This window comes from Lutra lutra, chromosome 18, assembly GCF_902655055.1.
Source record: "Lutra lutra chromosome 18, mLutLut1.2, whole genome shotgun sequence".
In the NCBI taxonomy this organism is placed as follows: Eukaryota; Metazoa; Chordata; class Mammalia; order Carnivora; family Mustelidae; genus Lutra; species Lutra lutra.
In genome coordinates, this window is record NC_062295.1 from 8,790,769 (window position 1) to 8,813,855 (window position 23,087).

A 23,087-nucleotide genomic window follows, 5' to 3' on the forward strand; every position below is an offset into this window, starting at 1 on the left:
AAGTTTCGGTTTGTTTATTGTTTAATAAATAGGAGTTTACGGTGCTTTGCAGTCCCCTCCCACCCCTGCATGCCTCACCTGTCTCCCCACTGAGGGTATACAATCCAGGGGGATGTTTGTAGCTCCTTGTTAGTCTGCCCTTTCTTTGGTCTTTATTCCCTATCAGGGTAGGTATAGTATGCCTTAGAAAAAATATTGGTCCTTTCTTTTTTTGGTCTGGTAAGGGTCCTTCCTTCTCATTTTTACAGATTTAATTTCTTCTTCTTCTTCTTTTTAATATATGGGTTATTAACAAATTTAAAACCGCGCAAAAGGGTAAGTTTAAGAAGTGTCCCTTTTTCCATATTCCATCCCATTTCTCTTCCCCTGGTAGATAACCAACTTGGCTGCTTTCTGGAATAGCCTTCCCACGTTTGTTTTTGTGAGAATAGGAGGATCTATAAATGCTTTCTTTCTTTCTTTTTCCTTTTAATATTTTATTTATTTGTCAGAGAGAGAGAGAGAGCACAAGTGGGCAGAGTGGCAGGCAGAGGCAGAGAGAGAAGCAGGCTCCCCGATGAGCAAGGAGCCTGATGTGAGATTCGATCTCAGGACCTCGGGATCATGACCTGAGCCGAAGGCAGCGGCTTAACCGACAGAGCCACCCAGGCGCCTCCGTTTTCTTAGTCTCCCTTCTCTCTTACACACAGGGTAGCACACTGTAAACACTCTCTTTCCTCTTTGCTTAGCGGCTTCTCTGGAAATCACTCCGTATCAGCTCACCAAGGTCTTCCTCATTCTGTTTTACAGCTGCTGTGTGTCTGTACCAAAGTTTATTCAACCGATCTTTATGCTTGGACAGTTAGGTAGTTTCCAATATTTTGCAATTACAAGTAATACTTCAGTGAATGCCCTTGTGTGTGTGCATTTTATATTGTTAAGGGGTGTATCTTCCAGATAAATCCCTGCAAGCCGGGTTGCTCAAATGTGATTTAACGCCCCCCCCCCCTTTTTTCTTAAGGTTTCATTTTTTTAAGTAATCTCTACACCGTGTGTGGTGGTTGAACTCTCAACCCCAAGATCACGAGTCACACCCTCCACCGACTGAGCCAGCCGGGCGCCCCTCAAGTTTCCTTTTAAAGTGTATTTAAATCAAAAGAAAAAAGTGAGATCAGATAAAATGATGAGATAAATAACAAATAGTATGGGCAACACATAAACTTGGCAAGCGTCCAAGAGGCAGGCAAAGGACTGAAGCTGAAACAAAACTGAGCTGGGTTCTTGCCGCCCTCCCTTCAGATTCTAAAATAGAAACCCAGATGGGATGAGGGCTTGTGGTATGTTGTAGCAGGTTCAAGTGGAGTTTCCTGGGAATTCGGCATCAGAGCCCGAGTCCTGGCCTCCGTGACTGCCCATGGAAATCCGTGCCCACGAGCCCACTGATCTGGGGTTTCCTTGGTGGTAGCAGCATGGTGTGTGTACCCTGGGCGGGGAGCAAGGCTGCACCGAGACAGTCGCATATCCACAGGAGGAGTGGGAGTGGGGGCCCAGAAGGCTCTGCAGGACCATGCCCCATGTTCTGGTATGGCCTAAAAAGGAGGTTCACTTTGACCCTGAGTCACCAGGAAAAGAAAGGTCAAATCTTCTTTGGCACCCTCTTTTAAAGATGATTGTGGAATCCATTTTACAATAGTGAGAATCTGGAGAGACCCTCTCCCCCAAAACTTATTATACCCCCCATGCCCACATGGCATTTTACATACAGTTTCAGGGAGTTGACAGATGCTAGGAAAGAATCACTACTTTCAAGAGTTGTTTGGATAAAATTGTTAAAAAGAGAGGGGGGCGGGGGAAACCTGTGTTGGCACTGGAAGGACTGTTGTACATTCATCTAGAGCGTTCATCCCCATGGAACAGCTCGCTCCCTGACTGTGCCGGCTGGATGAGGATACAGGGGGTGGGATACGGCTGTAGGAACCAAGGGGACAGAACTGAGGTTCAGAAACCTCACTGTGGATGGAGAGACCCTTGTGGAACTGGTCCTGCACGAGGATGGGACCTGGGAGTGGGAGGGCAGTGGCCCTGGCTTTTTGCCGGTACTTTTCTAACTATGCTAATTGTCACTCTGCTTTTGGGCTTCTGTTTCCTCATACACAGTATCCAGGGCTGAACCGGTGGTTTTTAGCAGTCTTGTGTGAAGCCCCAGAATTCTAGAAAGGAGCTTCAGGGGCTTCTGTAGGGTGCAGGAGGAAACCCGCGGCTGGGGGTGTTTGGGAACCCACCCACCCTTTACCCGGAGCAGCTCTGCTCCCATCTGTGGTGGCGTGCTATGGGAAATTGTCATTCAAAATTAATAGGCCACTCCTTCACTAAGTTTGATGAGCACTAGACTGGATTATCTTTAACTGCCGTCTGCTCCAGAATTCTGAGTGTTCAGGGAGATTAAAAAATTAAAAAGGAATAATCACATCACCGCAGATGTATTCTCTACGCTGAGGCACTAGGGCTTGGCCCTGTGACCTTGGGGAGTCCTTGAAGATGAGTTCCTGCTCTGTCAGCCAGGCTGGGAGGGAGGGGAGCCTGCAGCTGGGCAGGAGGTGTGTCAGAGGTCCCAGGGTGGAAGCCGGAGGCTGGCACTATCGTCCTGCTTGGTAGCCTTCCGATGTTTTCAGTGGCACGCTCTGCCGTAAACACAAACAGTCAAATAAATGTCATTTACGCAGGCATCTCCCCAATATAAATGCATTTATTGTAAATTACACATATTTGTATTGCTGTGCCAAGGTCAGATACATTGCAAAACAAAACAGATGGTTGAAAGATGAGGATAATTAAAAATAAGACAGGTGCTGCCCCGTGAATCATCTCCTCTCCCCGCAGAGAGGTCCTGGTCGTGGGGAGGCAGCTGAAGGAGGTTGGTAGGGGTGAAGGTGCAGGCGCAGGAAGGAACAATCATTCCCAGACGGCAGTCTGCGCCCCCACCGGCCCGCTGCTGTGGCCATGCTGTGCGGACTGCTGTTGACTCAGTAGCTCCCTGCGAATTGACTCACTCGGGTTTTTTCCCCTTAAATTTCACCTTCCCCTAAGCAGTGAGGTCCGCAGAACAGGTTTTCCGTGCAGTCTGACTCTTTTTAAGGCACCCTGGAATAAACACAGAACTCCGCAAACAGAACCTTTGTCTGCATTGCCCTTGAAAATCCTGGGTCAGCCCCCACCTGTGGGATGGCCCCGTGGGAGGCTCCCGTCCACCCTGGGAGGAAGGGGCTGGTGATCCAGGCCTGTGTGGATGGGTGGGGGGTGTGCTGGAGGACAGGTGCAGGCACAGCTGTACCTCGAAGAGTTCCCCAGGGTGGTGGGCATGCGTTGCCTTAGGGTGGACGGGGTGGAGCCCTGGGCCACCCGCTACGTGTCATAGCAGCCGTGCAGCACTGCCGGCCCTGTCTGCTGCTGGAGCTTCCCGTGCTGGGCTAGCCCAGCCATCCGACTGTCCATCCCGGTGGTGAGCACTTGCTGCATATGGGGCGCTGGACTCGGCACTGGAGTTCCAGTGGTGAGCAGAACAGAGAAGGCGGCTCCTCTTATGAAACCCCCATTCGAGTGGGGGAAGGCAGACAGCAAACAAGCCAGCCATAAATAGAAAATAGGAAATCCAGGCAGTTGTAAATGCTATAAAGTAAAATCGAGATAAGGGGGGGAAGGGACAGGGGCGCCTGGGTGGCTCAGTGGGTTAAGCCTCTGCCTTCAGCTCAGGTCATGATCCCAGGGTCTTGGGATCGAGCCCCGCATCGGGCTCTCTGCTCAGCAGGGAGCCTGCTTCCCCCTCTCTCTCTGCCTGCCTCTCTGCCTACTTGTGATCTCTGTCTGTCAAATAAATAAAATCTTAAAAAAAAAAAAAAAAAGAGGGGGAAGGGACAGATTCAGCCAGAAGAATTTCCAATAATTTATGTAGCTACTCCCTCCAGGAGGCGGAGTATAACTCCCTGCTCCTTAAGGGGGGGCTGTGCTTAATGACTTGCTCCCACAGAGTGTGCAGGGAGAGAGGAGGGAAAGTCACTTTCCAGTGGAGAAATCTGACTGGCATTCGCTTGGCCCAGTGGCGCAGACTTACCATCGGTGGTGATCGGGCCGTGTCACCGGCCCGCGTACTCACTACATCGGTCCGCAAAGGGCACTTCCCCGGTGTGGGCTTCCTCCCAGAAACCTCTACCCCAGTCTGTTGATCTGAAAACATCAGACAGACTCAGATAGAGGAAAATTCTGCAGACTACCTGACCAGTTCTCTTGGCTCAACCCCTAAGGTCACCAGAAGCAGGGGAGTCAAAAACTGTCCCAGCCAAGAGGAGCTTAAAGGGGACATGACGACTAGATGTAGCATGGTCCCCGGGATGGGATTCTGGAAGAGAAAATGGACAGTAGGGAAAAACTAAGGAACTATGAATAAAATCTGCATTTTTGATCAAAATTTAAGAAGGTTAAAACCCGGTGCAGAGGGAGTCTGAGAAGACATCTCTGGGGTGGTGGCATTTGAGGCTTGAAGGGTGTCCTTGAGTCAGGCCAGGGTGGGAGAGACCCAGGGTGAAAGCATTCCAGGCAGAGGAAGCGACTGTGTAAAGATCCTGGGGCAGACATAAGCTTGGGCCCATCAAAGAGCACGGAGGAAGCACAGCACAGGTGGAGAGGGGTGTTGGGGAGAAGGCCAGGCAGTGAGGTCAGAGGTGGAGAGGGACCGGGTTCCACAACAGGCCGCCTCGACACTGTGGAGGGCATGTGGATTTCATCCTCTGTGCGATGGGAAGGCAGTAGGGAATTCTGAACACAAGGGCGGCATGAGCTAATTTCCACTTAAAATCACTTGGGTCTGTGTGCAGAGCGAAACTAGAAGGTAAAGGGAGGCAGAGCCAGCTGGGGACCTTTACCCGAGTCCAGGGAAGAGCATAGATGACAGGGGTCCACCAGAGTCCTGGGCGTCGTCCCATCCCTCCAGATACAAGTGCAGCTTTGCACGTCAGCATCCTTTTCCCTACGTCTGTCTCCTGAAGATGAGGGCAATGACCTGAACTCCGGGTTCCAAGAACTAGCTAATTGAACGTCTGCACCTGCACGTCAAAGAACTCTGACAGGGACCCCTTAGAGCCAGGAGCGAACCATCTCTCATTCGGCTGTGTTGGTTCATACATTACCTCCTGAAAACTAAAAACGTACACCATGCTTATGTTGCTTGCTACATGTGGCCCTTATTTAATTGGGAAAAATACAGTGAGCTCCCTGACCTCCCTCTGCCTTCTGGAGGTTGTCAGCCGAAAAGGAAAACCAAAGGCTTCAGCCATGTCAAAGCCTTTGCTGGAGTGTAAACAGTTTCAGAATCTTCTCTGTGAACTTGGTTATGCTTTCTTAACTACATATTATTTTTTGTCTCTGCTGCCTCAGCTCCCTTGGGAAGGAAGTGTGATGTCAATAAGGACAATAAGTGCCTTAGGAAAACATATTTGAAATAAAATAAATGACTGCAATTTGCACTTTTTTATTAAAATCAGGGCCCCGTTTCTTGGCACTGGCAAGACAAAAGGAAGAGAGGTTCTGGCCTCTGTCTGATTTCTCCCCAACTTGCTGCCGATGCCCGGTCCCCGCTGACACGCGCTTGCTGGACACGCTAGGAGCGGTCCACTTGGGCTCTGGCTCTGGCTCTGGGATGACTGTGTCTGTAAATCTAGGGCTGTGAGGCTGTCCGAGCTCATCCCCGTCTCTGTATTTGCTTCCAGAGATAGAGATGGTGATCATGGAGCGTGGCAAGCTCCCGGAGCTGGCGGCCAGCACCTCCGTGCAGGAACAGAACACCACGGACGAGGAAAAGAGCGCCGCCGCTACGGGCTTGGAGAGCGCGCAGTGGAGCAGGTGCCGTGGGTGGGCCCAGTCCTCCTGCACTCACGCTGGTGCCATGGGGAGCATGGGGTGGGGGGCAGCCCGGAGGCCAGCCTGCCAGTCAGGGTAGGGGGTGCTGCTCTGTCGCTGGGATGAGGAGGTGGGCTGAGCGGTGCTGGGGGGTGCAGTGCCCACCAGAGGTAACCAGGGGCCTCTTCCCCCCACCCAGACGGCCTCTTTGGCCTCTTAGCAAACTTGTCCTGCTTCCTGCCTTTCCTTGCTTCTCCAGCCCCTCTCGAGAGGCCACAGGGACAGAGCTGGCACTCAACTCTGTCATGCTCACCCCTCAGAAGGGGGTGACCGAGACGTGGCGCCACCTCTCCCAAGCCCCTCGGTGGTGGGCCCTGTCCTAAAGGGTGTGGGCCGCCTCGCAGCCTTGTACTGGCTGCCCCTGGCAGTGCTCTGCTGCTCCCAGGAAGGATCCCCTCGGGGCCTGTCTGATTCACTCACTGCTACACTCCCCCGCCGGCCGTAGGGTCTGCCCTCTTCTTGGCTCAGCCAGCGCGATTTTGTGCTGCTGTCCGCCTTCGGCTTTTTGCCCGTGTTCGTTTCACTGATGGCCCGCTGCAGCTACACCCTCTTCGGCCTTCGAGATGCCACGCTTCCTGGAAACTGGCAGCACCAGCCCTTCTTCCAGAGTGGGACTGGGTGGCAGGCTGCTCCCAAAGTGTGCAGGGAACTGCCAGGAGGACTTTTTTCATTTCGGAGTTTCCTCCTTGCCGAGTGGCCCCACTGCAGAGAACCCTGCGGTAGCCTCATCCCACTGCCGTGTGAGTGGCGCACGGCAGCGGGGTTCCGCTGTGAGCCTCCGAGCGTTCACTTCCTGAACCCTCAGGGCAGAGGGGCTCGAATGCACACACGCCCCTGCCCATTTCTTAGTCCGGCTCCAAGACTTGGAGCCCACCCGTCTGCCTCCACCTGTCTTCGTTTGGCAGCCGTCTTAGTTATCGAACGCTCAGGACAGATTTCTTTCAGATGCGCAAGGGAGCCGCTTCTCGTGGGGTTTAAATTAAAAAACAGCGGAGTGTGGTGCGGGCTCTCTGTTGTTGCAACTTACAAAGACTCTTTTGATTTAGCTTGGCAGCAAAAAACACAACTCCTGATGCCCTGAAAAGTCAGGAAATCATTCTGAACACAGAAAGGGAGGGTAAGACAACCTTCGGTTGCTTGGCACAGCGTTAGCGAGGATATGAATAATTGGAACAACCACCAATGACTAGTAGTGGGGGAGGGTGTATCAGCAAATGGGGGGCATCTGCTTACTAGAATAGGAGCTGCTACTTTTACGTGAAAACTGTCAGGAGGTGTTGGGTTTCTTAGGATCTAATAAATGGAAACAGAGCACATATTTTATGTAGTGTCTCGTCATAGCTTTGTTTTGTTTTTGTTTTTTTTTTTAAAGATTTTATTTATTTATTTGACAGACAGAGATCACAAGTAGGCAGAGAGGCAGGCAGAGAGAGAGGAGGAAGCAGGCTCCCCGCTGAGCAGAGAGCCCAATGTGGGGCTTGATCCCAGGACCCTGGGATCACGACCTGAGCTGAAGGCAGAGACTTTAACCCATTGACCCACCTAGGCGCCCGGTCATAGCTTTGTTAAAGGAAGAAGTATAACCATGTATTATTTAATAAAGAAAAAAATGAACAGACGAAATGTTAGGTTTGAAGGTTGGGTTGAGATTTTTTTTTCCCTGATTTTTTTTTTTTAGTAAAGAGAGAGGTTTTCTTAGAGTTTGTTGAAATTGTTTTTTTTTTTTTTTTAAAGATTTAATTTATTTATTTGACAGAGATCACAAGTAGGAAGAGAGAGAGAGAGGGAAGCAGGCTCCCTGCTAAGCAGAGAGCCTGATGCGGTACTTGATCCCAGGACCCTGAGATCATGACCTGAGCCGAAGGCAGTGGCTTAACCCACTGAGCCACCCAGGCGCCCTGAAATCGTTTCTTAACTTTCCGTGACTTTAACTGACATCTTCTACCGCATGGCTTATAAGGGAAGCTGATCCTTGTGCTTTGAGTTGGGCCCACACACAAGCTTATGGCCCTGGGACTCTTGAGTCAAGCCTCCCCTCAGCTCTGAGAGCAAATGCCAGGTGGAGACCGGCCCAGGGCGAAAGCTGCCTTCTCCTCTGCGAAGGTGTTGAATCGTTGGTTGTCAGGAACAGTGCCACGGACTTCTATCCTCCCAATTCCAGGCCCTGAGCAGGAAGGACTGCACTCTGGAGGAAGGAGGGGGCAGTGTGTTCTCCTTGACATGCAGTGGATCTTGACGTTGGTCCGCTTGTCTGAAGAAATAGCATAGTACAAAGTGTTCTCGTACTCCTTGTGTATCGTGGTCTGTGTCTGCCTTCAGGGTTAAATATAGGCCTAAGAAACTGAAAAATGTCTAAAAGCATTCTCATCTTTAAAAAAAGAATTACAAAAGCAACACACATGCAGAAAATATAAAAACATTTTGAAAAAAGCATGAAGAAGGGAAAAAGGTCTCCATGTTGCCAGCGTTCAAAGCAGCTGTCCCTAACATTCCAGTTACTTCCTGCTGGTCATTTCTCAGTGGGAATGGTACCCTCCTTGCCCCCAATACTTACACCATACCATGCCTGTCATTTGTCTTTTTTTATTTTTCTGCCTCATACCCAACCCCAGGCATCTTTTTCACCTTCCTGTACACTCAGTAAACGAAATGCCAACGGTTTCACGCTACTTCATCTCTTAGAAGATGTTGTGTCTGCTCAGCCCTCCGTCTGCTACACGGCATTTGGTAATCTGCATTGCTCTCGAATGAAAACACAATCCACATTCCGGGTGGCTGGTTACAAGAAAACGTTTTCTACTTCATCCTGCTCTTGGGTTGGAAGTGGTATTGCCAGGCACTTAAAGAAACCCAGATCCCTACCTGGCAGAACTCTTCACGCATCAAAAAGGTGCCTGATCTGGGGCCCTGGAGGAAGAGCCCGGGGGGTAAATGTCCCCTTTAAGGAAAGGCTCTTCCTTTAACTTCCCAGCGTCGTGTGTTTATTTGCAACATCATGACAAGAACGTTTGCACCACTTTCTCTTTTGCATCTTTCAGTTTAATATTCTGAATCAGTGCTACGTTCTTGGAATTCAGATTTTTTTAAAAGTGTAAAGGGCAATGCAGTGAGTAGTCTCCTCATTTCTCAGCCACACCTCTTCACTCCCCCTCGACAGTGATGTTGACAGTGGCTCTGCGTCCTTCTGGGGGTTACGTGTGCCCTCGGTCACTCCTCGAGGTGCTCTGCTTTCTTGGCCTCAGCCTGGCCTCCAGAGAGGCAGCCGCAGGTGGTCACGGGCTCGGAGCCTCCTGCCGACAGGCCAGACCTGTGCATATTCTATTATCCTGGTGATGAAGAGTCTTTTCCAGGCCAGGCCCTTCACCTGGAAAGGCAGCCTTTGGGGTGTGTGGTTTGTGATATCTGCAGCCGCTCTCTCGACGTCTCCCACAAAGCATCAGAGGTGAACCCTCACATCGATTCTTAGCCATCAGGGAAAGTCAGTCCAAGAAATTGCTGAGCCGGGACCCACCAAAGTGGGCTCCTGGAGAAGTACCCTCGGAATGCTCAAAATAGAAATCTGGTCACAGCTCCCACATGTCCTTCGTGCTGTGCCCCTGGCCCTGTGCCAGATGCCTTTCCTTCATCGTTTCAAGTTGAACCCCCACCCCTCCCCCGGAGTCCTTCCTGATGGGGAAATGGAGAGGTTTTAGGTAGCTAACCCAAGGGTTCGCAGCTCAGAAGAGGCAGAATCCAAATTGGAATCCAGGCCGCTTGGCTCCAGGGCCCCCGTTCTGAAATTGTTCGGGCTTGTCGGTGCCTTGTCTGCTGTTAGCCTACTACACTGCCTGGTTCTCTTCATCCTCTTGTTTCTGTTCGAGGTGATGATGTGGTCTATCTGTTCTCTGGCATGGGAGTGCCCCAAGAGCAGGGACTTTGCATCATTTACCCCGCAGTGTCTGGAACAGCTGGGCCGCGGTTGTTGAGTGATTAAGTTGGCCCATTCCTCAGTTTCCCCTGGAGTTAGCTTCCCACGGGCAGAGCCTGTCCTCCACGCCCAGTGCTGGACAGAGCCCTTGTTGGACTCACTGCAGGCTGGGGGCAGAGCTGTCAAAGGCAAAGGTGGCCAGCACTCCGTGGGTAGGTGGGAGAGGAGAGCTGTTCACCATGCGTGCCAAGAGGCTCATGCACACCCCACCTCTTTTCCAGACCCTTCCTAGATATGGTGTACCACGCCCTGGACAGCCCGGATGATGACTACCATGCCCTGTTTGTTCTCTGCCTCCTCTACGCCATGTCTCATAACAAAGGTAAGCCTCCTCGCCTTGCCTGCCTTCGTGACACCCCTCTCTGGCTCGTGGAACCAAAAGAGGAAGCCACTTTCCTTGAGGAATGTCCTTTCTGGTTTTGGCAAACTCCCACAAAACTTCTCTTTGGCCTTGTTAGAATTTCTCAGGTGCTTTAGTACAGACCAAAGCCATAGGAATTGGTTACTCAGGCAGCATGGGTGGGGTGGGGTGGGAGGGAAGGTCCAAGTGACTGTTCTAACCCAGTCTGACTACCACGCTGTGGTTTTCTTTTGACCCCTGGCTTTTACGGCTGACTTACCTCCGACCTCTGTTCCTAACGTCAGAACTGAAATCAGTCAAATTGTAATCTTGGTTTTGCTATTTATAATAGCTGATGTTCAAGTTCTGGGTGGAGGGCTAAAATAGACTCTGGGCAGATTGGGTGGAAGCGCAGGTTTCCTTTCTGGAGAAAGGTGTGGTTCTCTGGCTTCCCCCGTGGAGGCGGAGTGGTCAGGACCAGAGACCTGCGGGGCTGACAGACCTGGTGAAGATTCGTTCCCTCACTTCCTCACTGGGGACAGCCGCTGGTGTATGCCCCCACCTGGCTCGACACGGGCACGTTCTGAAACCCCCGCATCAGAAGCTCTTCAGAGAAGAAATCGAGAACATTCTTCCTGGCCACTGTCCAGAGCTGGCCTTGGCATGGATGAGACCCTGCGATGTTTTAGTAGGTTTTTCATAAGCTAATTGGGAGGTAGGTGGAGGTGGGTTTTATTAGACAGCCTATGTCTAGAGAGACTTAAAAGGCACTCAGCATAATAAATCGTTGTTCTTAAATCACTAATCCCGATACATAAGTGGGCCAGTGGCTAAAGAATATACGGGAAAAAAGCCTCGCCTCCCATCGCTGCCCTCCACTCCGCTCTCTTCTCTAAGGTGCTTCATCTTAGTATTCTCTTGTGTGTCTTTTTTAAAGATAATCCACGCAGGGGCTCCCAGGTGGCTCAGTCGGTTAAGTGTCCAACTCTTGGTTTTGGCTGAGGTCATGATCTCGGGGTCGTGAGATCGAGCCCCAAGTCAGGCTCTGTGCTCAGGTCTGCTTGGGATTTTCCCTCTCTCCCTCTCCCCCCACCCCCCGCTCTGCTCTTGCCCCCCTCTCTCTAAAATAAATATATCAGTCTTTTTTTTTTTTTTAAAGATTTTATTTATTTATTTGACAGAGATCACAAGTAGGCAGAGAGGCAGGCAGAGAGAGAGGAGGAAGCAGGCTCCCTGCTGAGCAGAGAACCCGATGCAGGTCTCAATCCAAGGACCCTGGGATCATGACCTGAGCCGAAGGCAGAGGCTTTAACTCACTGAGCCACGCAGGCGCCCCAAATACATCAGTCTTAAAAACAAAGAAAGATATCCATGGAAACCCAAGTATGAGTATATATGATTTTATTTCTACAACTGTCCCTACTTAAACATGAATAGAGGTATCCCTTATTGTCTGTTCCTATCCTGTTTTTCTCACATCATCATGTATCTGCACATCATTTCTCATCCCCAGAGAACTGCCTTGTTGTTTTTGTTTTTTTTTTAAGATTTTACTTGAGAGAGAGCGAACAAGCAGGGGAAAGGGCAGAAGGAGAGACAGAGAGGGAGTCTCAAGCAGATGCTGTGCTGAGCATGGAACCCAGTGCGGGGCTCGATCTCATGACCCTGAGATCATGACCTGAGCCAAAATCAAGAGTCAGATGCTCAATGCTCAACTGACTGAGCCCCCCAGGAGTCCCTGCCTTGTTCTTTTTAATCCTTTGTCTATGTATCATTTATTCTGCTATCATCCCCTTATTGAATGGCCCTGAAACTCTTTCCAGGCTTTTTCCACTCTGGTTAGGATCCTCTGTGATGGCTCTTCTCACGTTAAGTCATTGTGCTCACATGCAGCTCTGTAGTCCTGGCTTAAGACCTCTAAAAGGAGCCCAGTGGACTCTGAATCCTGCTGATGTTTTCCTCCAGTCTCCTCCCCACCCCTCCCATGGCTTCTGTAATCCCCTCCAGCCCCTGGCCTGGTGCATGTCACACAGGAGGCCTCAGTTTCTGGGTGGGAACAAAACTAGAGACTGACCCACGCCCAGCCAGGGATCGCCCACCACTCCCCTGGCCCCTGACTTCTGTCTCTCTGCTGGGTGCCTACTAGAGACTCCTACCCAGGTGTCTCAATACCACCTCGAAACACTGTGCTCATCCCTCTTCAGTATACCCCGACCGCATCACATTTCCTGCCATTTCTGCTTCAGTTGAAATTGCCAGCCAAGGTTGAAACCGCCATGACCTTTAGTTCCTTCCCTCCTTTGATCCCAGCATTTAGTCATCGGGTTTTGTCAGTTCTCCCTCTTCAGCTTGTCTGATCAGCAGAACTTAACTGAGTGCAACTTGGTACCCGGTCCTAAGCTAGATGCTGGAGGTGAGAACCGGAGGCATGAGAGCAGGAGAGATCCAGGCAGAGCAGTCCAGTGGTCGTTATCCCAGCCTCTCGGGGTCAAATGTGTGGCCTTTTCATAATCTATCCTCCATAGCACTGCCTGGTGATCCTCTGTAAGACTGTGTTGACCATGTTCCTCCTCTGTTCAGAAACCCTCCATGCCTTCTTCTCTCCCTTAAGCCCTGCTCTCCTCTGCCTATCTTGAGTGTCCAGATGGCACCCACCATGCCAACTTGATCTGTTCGTCCGACTTCCCTTCACAGACCCTTGGCTCTGGGTTCACATTCTTATCTAGGGATAGAACTCTTTCACAGAGAGAAACTTGGGGATGCTGTCGTGGTACTCCCTGAACTCTTTAAAGTTCTTCCGGTTAGAAGCAACAGAAAGTACTTCTCATTAACTCAAATAACAGGGAAAGTTTACAGGAAGGCCCCTGGGGCAGCTCCCAAGATCTGAGAAGTTGCTGAAAAGCTGAGGGAAGGGCAGGAACCAACCAGCTCCGGGGACTTCCCTCAAGGTAGATCACGATTTGGCCCCAGCAGACACCGGGTTAGGAGTCTGCCTCTGTTCAGGTTTCAAATTCTGGCTGTTCCATCTTGGTGGTGTGTCTGACTCTGGAACATGTATTTATGGCTGGGGGTCAGGGTCACATAGTGCCGACTTGGCCTAAGGGGCCTCAGCCCTGTGTCCGGGACTATTCCCAAAGAGAGGAGCTTCCTTGGAAGCCTGGCAGCCACCACAGTCAATGCCAACATGCCTACTTGGTCCGGGCTAGTCTTCTACCTTCTTGTATTCACTTGTGTTTCCTCCTGCCGTTTTCCTTTCCCCAAGGTCACCACCTCTTGATATCTTGCTTGCCTGTCAAGGGTCTGATCAGAAGTCACCTTCTCCAGGAAGTGTTTTCTGATCCCTTCAGGTGATACTCACTTTGGGTTGGTACCATCTAACGTGCCGGGCACGTTTCATACCTTGCCAAATTTGATTTGCTTAGAATTTTGTTAAGAATGTTTGTATTATGTTCGAGAGTGGTAGTGGTTTATGGACTTGTAATTCTCTAGTTCTTTTTGCTTTCAGAGTTATGCTTGCCTTGTGGAATAAATTGTAAAGTATTTCCTACTCCTGGATGATACGGAGTTTTTATACAGTCGTTATGATTTCTTACTTAAATATTTGGTAGAATTCACCAGTGAATCCATCTGGGCCTAGAGTTTTCTCTGAGGGAAGGTTTTTAAGTACTCAGATTCTTTTTTTTTTTTAAGATTTTATTTATTTGACAGACAGAGATCACAAGTAGGCAGAGAGGCAGGCAGAGAGAGAGAGAGAGAGAGAGAAGTAGGCTCCCTGCTGAGCAGAGAGCCCGATGCGGGGCTCCATCTCAGAACCCTGGAATCATGACCTGGGCCGAAAGCAGATGCTCTAACCCACTGAGCTACCCAGGCGCCCCTAAGCTTTATCTATTTTTGTGTGCAGTTCGATAGCTTGTGTCTTTCAAGGAATTTGTCATCACATCTAAATTATCAAATTTATTGGCATAAATTTGTTCATTATATTCCTTTATTATCATTTTAATGTGTGTAGGGTCTGTAGGGATGTCCCCATTATATCTCATGGTATCGACTGTTTAGGTATTCGTTTGCTTTTTCAGTTTGGCTGGAGATTTAACGATTTCTTATTTTGCTCATACTCAAAGAACTGCCTTTTGGTTTCATTGATTTTTGTCTATTTTTTTAGTTTTATATTTTATTTCTGTCCTTTATTACTTACCTTCAGCTGCTTATTTCCGATTTAATCCACTCTTCTTTTTGTAGTTTTTAAAATGGAAGCTGAGATCATTGATTTTTTTTTAAGTTAATTAGTTTTGTTATTTTTTTAAATTAATGTGTAGTGACATTAACCTTTTTTTGTGTGTGCAGTTGTATGAATTTTAGCCCAGGTGTGGGTTTGGTCAGCACCAGCATAATCAGGAGACATTATAGTAGTTCCATCAACCAAAAATTCCCTAGTGCTGGGGGTGCCTGGGTAGCTCAGGTGGTTAAGCATCCAGCTCTTGGTTGCAGCCCAGGGCCATGAGATGGAGCCCTGAGTTGGGCTCTGTGCTCCCAGTGGAGTCTGCTTGGGTTTCTCCCTCTCCCTCTGCCCCTACCGCCCTCACTCGCTTGCTTTATCTCTCTCAAATAAGTAAAGAAAATCTTTTTTTTTTTTTTTTTAAAGAATTTATTTATTTGACAGGGAGTGAGAGAAGGAGAGAGAGCACAAGCAGGGGGAGCAGCAGGGGAAGATGGGGAAGCCAGGCTCCCTGCTCAGCAGAGAACCCGATGCGGGACTCGATCCCAGGACCCTGAGATCATGACCTGAGCCGAAGGCAGAGGCTTAAACCCACTGAGCTACCCAAGCGCCCCAGTAAAGAAAATCTTAAAAAACAATTCCCTTGTGCTATCATTCCTTTTCAGTCTGTCATACCATCCTTCCCGTACCACTCACTGATTTTTAAACTTTTCTTCTTTTGTGATAAGAGTTTGACACTATAAATCTAAGCGTTGCTTTTAGGTGCATGCAATACATTTTGATATATGTGGTTTTATTTTTATTCAGTTTAAAATATTTTGTCATCTCCCTTTGATTTATTCTTGTCTGTTGTATCATCTGTGTAATTTCTAGTTATGTTTCTCTTAATTGATTTTTCTCCTGTTTGGCTTTTGGACTCTGTCCTGGGTCATGGTTAAGTTACTTGGAATCAGTTTGATCCTTTCGAGGCTTATAAGCTTTGCTGGTGCTGGTCCAGAGCAGCCTTTGGTCTCAGGCTCACTTGGCCCCACTACTGAGGCAGTCCCTTTCTGAGGATTATACTTGATGGGCCATGGGTGGGTGGTCTTTCCATGCTGGCTGCTGGGAACGGGAACCCTTCTCAGCCTGTGTGAGCCTGGGATTGTTCCTGAAGGTCATTGCCTTCCCTCTCATGCATACACAGAGCAGGACTTAGCTAACGCCTCAAAGGACCCCTCTGTAGCTCTCTCTACAGCCCCCTCCTTTCCGGTCCTCTCCCTCTCCAGTCTTCCCTCCTCTCAGTTCTAGTCGCTCAGCCCATCTGAGCTCCAAACTCTGCCTTCTCATCTCAGAGAGACAGTGGCCTTTGTTGGTGGTTTCTCTCTTTCTGCCAAGACCTGGAGGCTCTTCCTGGCCTGTGAACTAAAGCGGTCCCTGCTCCCACTGCCTTCCATTTCTTCTCTCATGCAGCACCCCGCTTTACTGCTTGCTGCCCTGCCCAGTGTGTCATGATTGTCGTTTGATGTATTTTGCCTAGTTTTCTAGTTGCTTGACTCAGGAGGGTACATCCAATCCGTCTTGGCTGAGGCCCACGCTAACTGAAAAAGTTTTATTGTGACTAATCGATATGCAATAAACTGTGCACGTTGAAAAGTGTACACGGTCAGTTTTGGCATTTGTATACACCCCTAAAACCACCACTACAATCAGGACAGAGTACATATCCGTCACCCCAAACACTTCGTCCTGCCCCTTTGTCACCCCTCCTCCCTGTCTGCTCTCACCCCTCTCCCCAAACAACACTGGGCTGCTCCCTGTCACTGTAGACTCATACCCTTTCTAGAATTTTATGTAAATAAAATTAGGTAATATGTACTCTTTTTTTTCTTCTTGTATGGCTTTTTTCAATGTTTGTAATTATCTTGAGATTCATGATGTCCTGTCTATCAGTGGTTCATTTCTTCTTACTGTTGAAAGCAGTCCACCATGTGAATGTACCACAATTTTGTTTATCCATTCATCTGTTAATGGCCATTTGGCTTATTTCCAGTTCTTAAGCATAGACTACTTGGAACACTTATGTACAAGTCTTTTATGGACATATATTTCCTTTTTTCTTGGGTAAATACCAAGGAATAGGATGGCTGAATCATCTGATGACTGTCAATTTGTTTGTTTTTAAGAAAAACTCCAAGGGATTCGTGGGTGGTTTGGTCACTAGAGCATCTGACTCTTGATCTCTGTGTTGGGAGTTCAAGTTCTGCATTGGGTGTGGAGCCTACTTTATTTAAAAAAAAAAAAGAAGAAGAAGAAGAAAGGGAGGGAAGAAGGAAGGGAGGGGAACTGCCAAATTTTTTTCTGAAGTAGCTGTATAATTTATATCTATGAGTGTTCTGGTGTCTTCACATCCCTGCCAGTTCTTGTCTGGCCATCTTTTCAATGTTAGCCATTCTAACAGACATGTAGTAGTGTCCTACTGTGATTTTAATTTGCATTTTCCTAATGACTAATGATACTGACTTTTTTTCTGTATGCCTCACTGGCCATTCTGCATGTTTTCTTTGAGGGGGGGAGTATTACTGCAAATCCTTTGCCCATTTTTCATGGATGGTTCATTTTCTTATTGTTGAGTGTTGCAAGTTTTTTTTTTTTTTTATATGTTCTGGATACAAATACTTTATCATTTGTGTATTGCAAAGATTTCTTCCCAGTCTGTGGTTTGTCTTTTCATTTGCTGAGAATGTCCTTTGAAAAGCAGATATTTGGGGATGCCTGGGTGGCTCAGTGGTTTAAAGCCTTTGCCTTTGGCTCAGGTCATGATCCCAGGGTCCTGGGATCGAGCCCCGAAATCAGGCTGTCTGCTCAGCAGGGAGCCTGCTTCCCTCTCTCTCTGCCTTCCTCTCTGCCCACTTGTGATCTCTCTCTCTGTGTGTCGAGCAAATAAATAAAATCTTTAACAAAAAAAAAGAAGAAGAAGAAGAAGAAAAGCAGACATTTTTAATTTCCATGGGGTTCCTGGGGCACTTTTTATAGCTCTTTTTCTCTCCATTTTTTCTCTCCCGTCCTGGATTGCCCAGTCTCTAGAGGCAGAGACCACGTGTCTCCTGAAGGACCCCGCAGTACCCAGCTCAGCACCTGGCCCTCGGCCAGTGCTCAGCCAGTGTGTGGACTGGTCACCTCTCAGGCGCGTGGCAGCTCCTCTGGGCCACCCTTTATGGTGGCCTGTGCTTGGGGCCTCAGCCGGGAGGGTGCTGCTTTGCAGGAGACAATGCCAGGCTCCAGAGGGCCAAGGGGCACGTGGGTGAATTCTTTGTCGTTCTGCTGGCTGGCTTTCCTGGGTACCCAGGAGGGAAGTCCTTGCATACCGCAGCTCCTTCATCCAGGGCTGTGTCCCAGAGGTACCAGCCTCCTGAGGTCCTGCGGGGCGAGCCTCCCTTTCTTTCTTGAGGTATGGCCCCCTCCCCGTCCTCTTCCTTCTCTTCCTCCTCGACATCTAAGGGGGTTTCTTCTTGAAAGAGTGGTAGTGTCTAATTGAGGGAATTTAATTCCTTCTTCCATTTCGCGCTAGTGCTGCTCATTTATTTACTCACTCAGCCTTCTAACAGAGATTTCTAGAAGCCTCACTTATTCGATGCCAGGCACTGTGCTTAATGTTGAGAACCCGGTGGTGAACCAAACTCATATTTTCAGGGAGGTGAGCGTGGCTGCTGTGGAGGGAGCAAGGCCAGAGGGGTGGGAGGTGAAGGCAGCATGACAGGCGAGCGGGGGCACATGGCGGGGACGCATGGTGGTCAGGAGCTTTGATGGTATTCTGACACAGCGGGAGCTCTGAAGGTTGTTCAGGCAGGAAAGCATTGTGCAATCTGCGTGGCTTCCGTGTTTACCTTCTTTTGAAAGTGACTGCTTTGTCTAAAATCGCCTTTGGTTCCAAAAGACTGCGTCAATCATGAAGAATTTGTGCTTGAAGTTACTCAGTTATTCGTGTGGGTCCCGCTGCGTGCCAGGCAGCGCGCTCAGCCCAGGGGCGTGAACTCCAGCCCACTGAGGCTGGGATCGCGGTCCGCTCGTTGGGCGGGTGGGCAGTGTGCGATGGTGGGCAGGCTGTGCTCTGAGAGATGGGCAGGCTGGCACCCGTGGGCAGAGAACGGGTGGGCGGTGACAGTGAACTGCATCCCACCGGCTGCGTCAGGGATGCTGAAAGTCGGTGCAGCTGGGAGCCCACCGGACCTCTCTGTGTCCCTTGGACAGGGTGCATGACGGTTCTGCCAGAAGATGGGCAAGATGGAAAGATAGGGGTGGGTATGGGCAGTGTTTAGGTGGCGAAACCGAAGGGCTTTCTTGTCATCCGAGAGGTATGTGCTGTACACTTACTGCATGCGAGGCATTGCCGTGGCTGCTGGAACAAGCCTCCATCGAGTGTACAAGCAAATGAGACGAAACCGGGTCATGTGCTGGTGGGGTGTGGGGGTGACTAGCTGGCGGCTGGGGATGCTTCCTCGAGGAATGCCATCAGAGCAGAGGTCTCAAGGGTGAGAAGAAGTCCCCTTTGCCAAGATCTGGGGCATGAGTGCTCTATGCGAAGGGAACAGCATGTGTGAAAGCCATGAGGTGGGAGGGAGCTCACTGGTTTGAGGAGCAGACAGCAAGCCAAGCAAAGTGAGGCACTGACCAGGTGATCTGCCCAGATCTCAGGGGGCCTTGAAGGCCATGAAAAGGAATTTAGATTTTATTCCAAGTGCAGTGGGAAACCCTAAAGGGCTTGTTTGTTTGTTTTAACATTTATTTGTTGGAGAGAGAGCAGTGGGAAAGGGCAGAGGGAAAGAGAAAATCTCAAGCAGACTTCCTGCTCAGCATGGAGCCAGACACGGGGCTTGATCCTAGGACCCTGAGATCATGACCTGAGCTGAAATCAAAAGCTGGGTGCTTAACCGGTTGAGCCATCCTGGCACCCCGGAAACCTGGTGCCCCACAACCCAGAGACTGAAGTATTTTAAGTAGAAGAGTGATGTGGTCACAGAGATATTTTTGAAGAAGCAGTCAGGCTGCTGGATGGAGGTTGATGAAGGGGTGAGGGAGAGAGTTGCAAATGGGAAAGTGGGAGGCCCAGGAGGAAGCTGTTGCAGTAGTCCAGGCAAGGGATAATGTGGGTTGAATCAGTATGTTGGCCATAGATGGGTGGAAACTGGAAGCGTTTATGATTTGTTTTGGCCCTGGAGTCAAGATAAGCTGATGGATTGGATGTGGCAATAGAGTGAAGGGGACCCCTGGGCAACTGTGGGGGGGCCATTTTCGAAGATGGGGAGACAAGGAGAGGAATAGGCTGGGGGAGGGGAGCCCTGCTTGGTTCGGATGGGAAAGGGCAGCCAGGGAGGTGTCGGGGTGATGCCCACGTCCCTGACCCAGCCACTGTGTGGCTGGCGGTGCCATTTCCAGAACCAGCGAGCATGGGCCATGGAGCAGGTTTAGAGAGGAAGCTGGAGACTTCAGGTTTGCCGTCTGGAGCCCTGGTGCCTGGGGGGCCCCCAAAGGACACTGCCTGGCACGGAGCCACTGTCTGGTTTGTGCTCCAGTCGTCGCCTGTGGGCACAAGTCTGTATGTGGTGGGGGTCTTTTCTTGTTCATGGTGGTTGGTCGGTTGGTGTTTTGGTCAGGCAGCAGGCAGTTGGCTGCCCTCAACCTTCAGCCTCTCTTCCCCAGATCTGTACCCTGCAAGCAGGGCCCCTAATGAAATGGTCTCTTTCCGATAGATTTTTCATCATAAGACAATTTTAACATAAAAGCCATGTTAATAAAAACCAAATGTTAGCTCGGGCCTTCCAGTAAATCATAATAGATGAGATGCTGCACTGAAAGGAATATCCCACTGTGGAAAGGGTTGACCAGTTGGAGGAAGGCACTCGTTGTGATTCAATTGGGCCACATAATGAATTCTGGTTCATATCTGTAATAGCAAATGCAGCCTTCTCCCCTTTGTCAAGTCTGCAGAGGCCTGGCTCAAGGGAGGGGGGTGAGTTCCGCAGCTTTCGTGTTCTTAAAAGTTCTCCCACTCCACCCATCACCCTCTTGCCCCATCCATTTATCATTGTTTACCCAAGAGGAATCTCGGGCCTTTTGGGTTTTGTTTTGTTTTGCTGAGAAGTTACTGGAACACAGATGAGAGGTATGGGAAGGGTTGGAAGGTAACAGGATAAAAGGAGGCTTTCGCCATGCAGAGAGCTGGCAAACCACCATTTTGGATCTCGACTGACAGATAATCAGAACTAGAAGTACATTGGAAATCGGCCCAACATCTGGTTAGCTTTCGAAATAGTTGGTCTATAGTTTTCCAGAGCTGGCCATGCTTGTGTGACTACAGCCAAGGAGACCTCGCGAGGTCAGAACAAAACACATTTTTTTTGCCCATCATTCACCTGGTGCCGTTGTGGCCTCTTTAGCCAGTGTGGCTGTCTACGTCTTTTTATGTAGCTTTGGTCTGGGTCTTTTCTACTACTCTCTTGGGTGGGGGCTCCTGCTAAGGAGGCCGAATCCAGAAGTCAAAACTTAGAAGGGAAACTTAGGAACTGGTTCCTGACATCAGGGAGCCACACCCTTCCCTTCTATTTTGGATTCTTTGAATTCATTGGGAGTTCCACCCCCGCCTACCCCCGAACCCTGTGATCGCTGGGTGGAAGCGATGCAGAGGGAGACCCTTTCTGAGTCACTTGGACAGAGCAGGCTCTGACCCCAGCGGGAAGGCAGTGAGGAAGCATGTGGTCTGCTGGAAGTCGGAGCGTCCTAGTGCATCTTCCCAGGCCATGTGAAGTACATCTGGGTTTCTTTGGAATTTGTGTGTTGCTCAGCACTTAAGGGTTGAAGCAAATAAAACAATATGTTATCCACAGTGTTTATTTCAGTCAGAGAGAAATAGCTAGCAAAGAAACTCAATCAGGCTTGCAACAAAATCCTGCCTTTCGGTGCCTAAAAACCTGTGTGTGTGCGTGTGTGTGTGTGTGTGTGTGTGCGCGCGCGCGCACGTGGGCCATTTCCCTGGTCACATGCATATTCTTGTCATATCGTGACATCGATCTTGTTCATTAACAAGGCCATTAACTTGTTTGGACCCAGAAGAATGCCTCGAGCTTTTGAATGACTGCACGGGCCTTGAAAGCCAAGGGCCGGAATGGGATCATTCAGAGTAACAGAGGGGGTTTTTGAGGCTGCAGTGGGAGAAAGAGAGTTGGGCGGGGGCACTGAGGCATCTGGCCCAGGAGGAACTTTGGGGAAAGAACAGAGATGCTCAAAGGGTTTTTGTTTTTGTTTTTTAAACAAAGTTTTTCCATGTGTTGTATGGAGTCTACCCTGCTCTCTGTCTCCCTAGTGGCCGGTGGTCAAATCCACTTCACGTAAAATGCATTGCAATACCAAGTTGGTTTTGGGGAGAGAGATCACCTTGAGTGGTTGGGGGGCAATGGAAACCATTCCAGAGTAGGCATGAGCACAACCAGATCATGTCATCTCCTGCTGACTGCCCTCTGGGGATCTTGGCAGGTAAGCCTTGCCCGTCCCTTTCCCCCAACGTCTGCCTCATTGCTTCCTTCCGGAGCGCCCCATCCCCCACCCTCCCTAAACTCTACCACACTCCTTGCAGGAGCTGCTTGGGCAGCTCGAGGCAAATTCTCACCCATCCTTAGACTCCTACCCCAGCAGCTCATCCCTGAGTCAGCCCCCAAAGAGCAGAACGCTTGGAAGTTAGCTGGGTCCTGTCCACCTTTGGAATCCTTCTAACTGTGCTGCCAACTTGCTCTGTGACCTTGCAGATGTGACTTAGCATCTCTGGGCCCTAATTTCTAACTAGAGGAGGAGGTTGCACTGGAATCCAGTTCTGTGAAGTTCTTCAAGGAAGTGTTTCTGTCCCTCGGGGTCCCCCTGTTCACAGAGAGTGGAGCCACTAGTCGAAGGTCAAGATAACCTTGGAGTGTTTTTCTTCCTGTTGAGAGATTTTGCCACAGATTTCCTCATTTTTGACAAAGTCTCTGGGAGTCGGGGCAGTCCTCGGAAAGGGAAGGGACAAAATGTGGGAATTGAAGACGTGGTTCAAGTCTCGATGTGTCCCGGTCGTGCTGACCCCCGCCACATTCCTGAGGGAGCCAGCAGCTAGGCCCCTCCCACTGGCCTCATTGAGGGGGGATGAGAGATGGTCCCGCCAAGGAGCAATCTTTCCACAGAACCTCTGACTGACAGCTCCCAAAGGGCCAGAAACGGGAGGACAGAGAGATGTGAGGCTGGTGTTGACATCTCTGGGAAAAGAAACAGCCGCCAAAAAGATTCACTTGGTGTTCTTCTTGCCATTTAATAAACCAGGATGCTTCAGAGCAGGACATGGAGCATCAAAATGGGATATAGAATCCACAAATTAAATTTTCGCTGCAATCGGATTTTTTGATGAAGCCACGCTGGAGAGGCGCGTGCGAGAGCTCCCCAGCTCGAGCCCTCAGGCCGTCCCTCACCCGTGTCATCTCCCTGGCATGGCTCAGCCTTTGGTTCGAAGCTGGAAGGAATTCAATAAAGCAAGATATATTGTTATGGTTTATGACGTCAATGTGTGTGTGTGTAGGAGTCACTTAGGATCCAGACAGTCAGCCCTTCAATGCTCTCCTCCACTGTTTTGTCAAGGTTCT

The 23,087-nt window shown here is 49.7% G+C and overlaps 1 protein-coding gene across 9 annotated transcripts in view; it reads left to right on the forward strand.

The window, feature by feature from the left end:
* Positions 1–23,087, forward strand: part of CLEC16A (C-type lectin domain containing 16A) — a 204,945-nt gene that overhangs the window by 65,096 nt on the left and 116,762 nt on the right. For all 9 annotated transcript variants that reach the window (XR_007124298.1, XR_007124297.1, XM_047712900.1 and 6 more), the window contains exons 11-12: positions 5,739–5,871; positions 10,117–10,217. Coding sequence is in view for 7 of the 9 variants with exons in the window: in XM_047712900.1 (XP_047568856.1) it covers positions 5,739–5,871; positions 10,117–10,217 (234 nt within the window). In the remaining 2 variants the exon portion in view is untranslated. The remainder of the gene's footprint in view (positions 1–5,738; positions 5,872–10,116; positions 10,218–23,087) is intronic.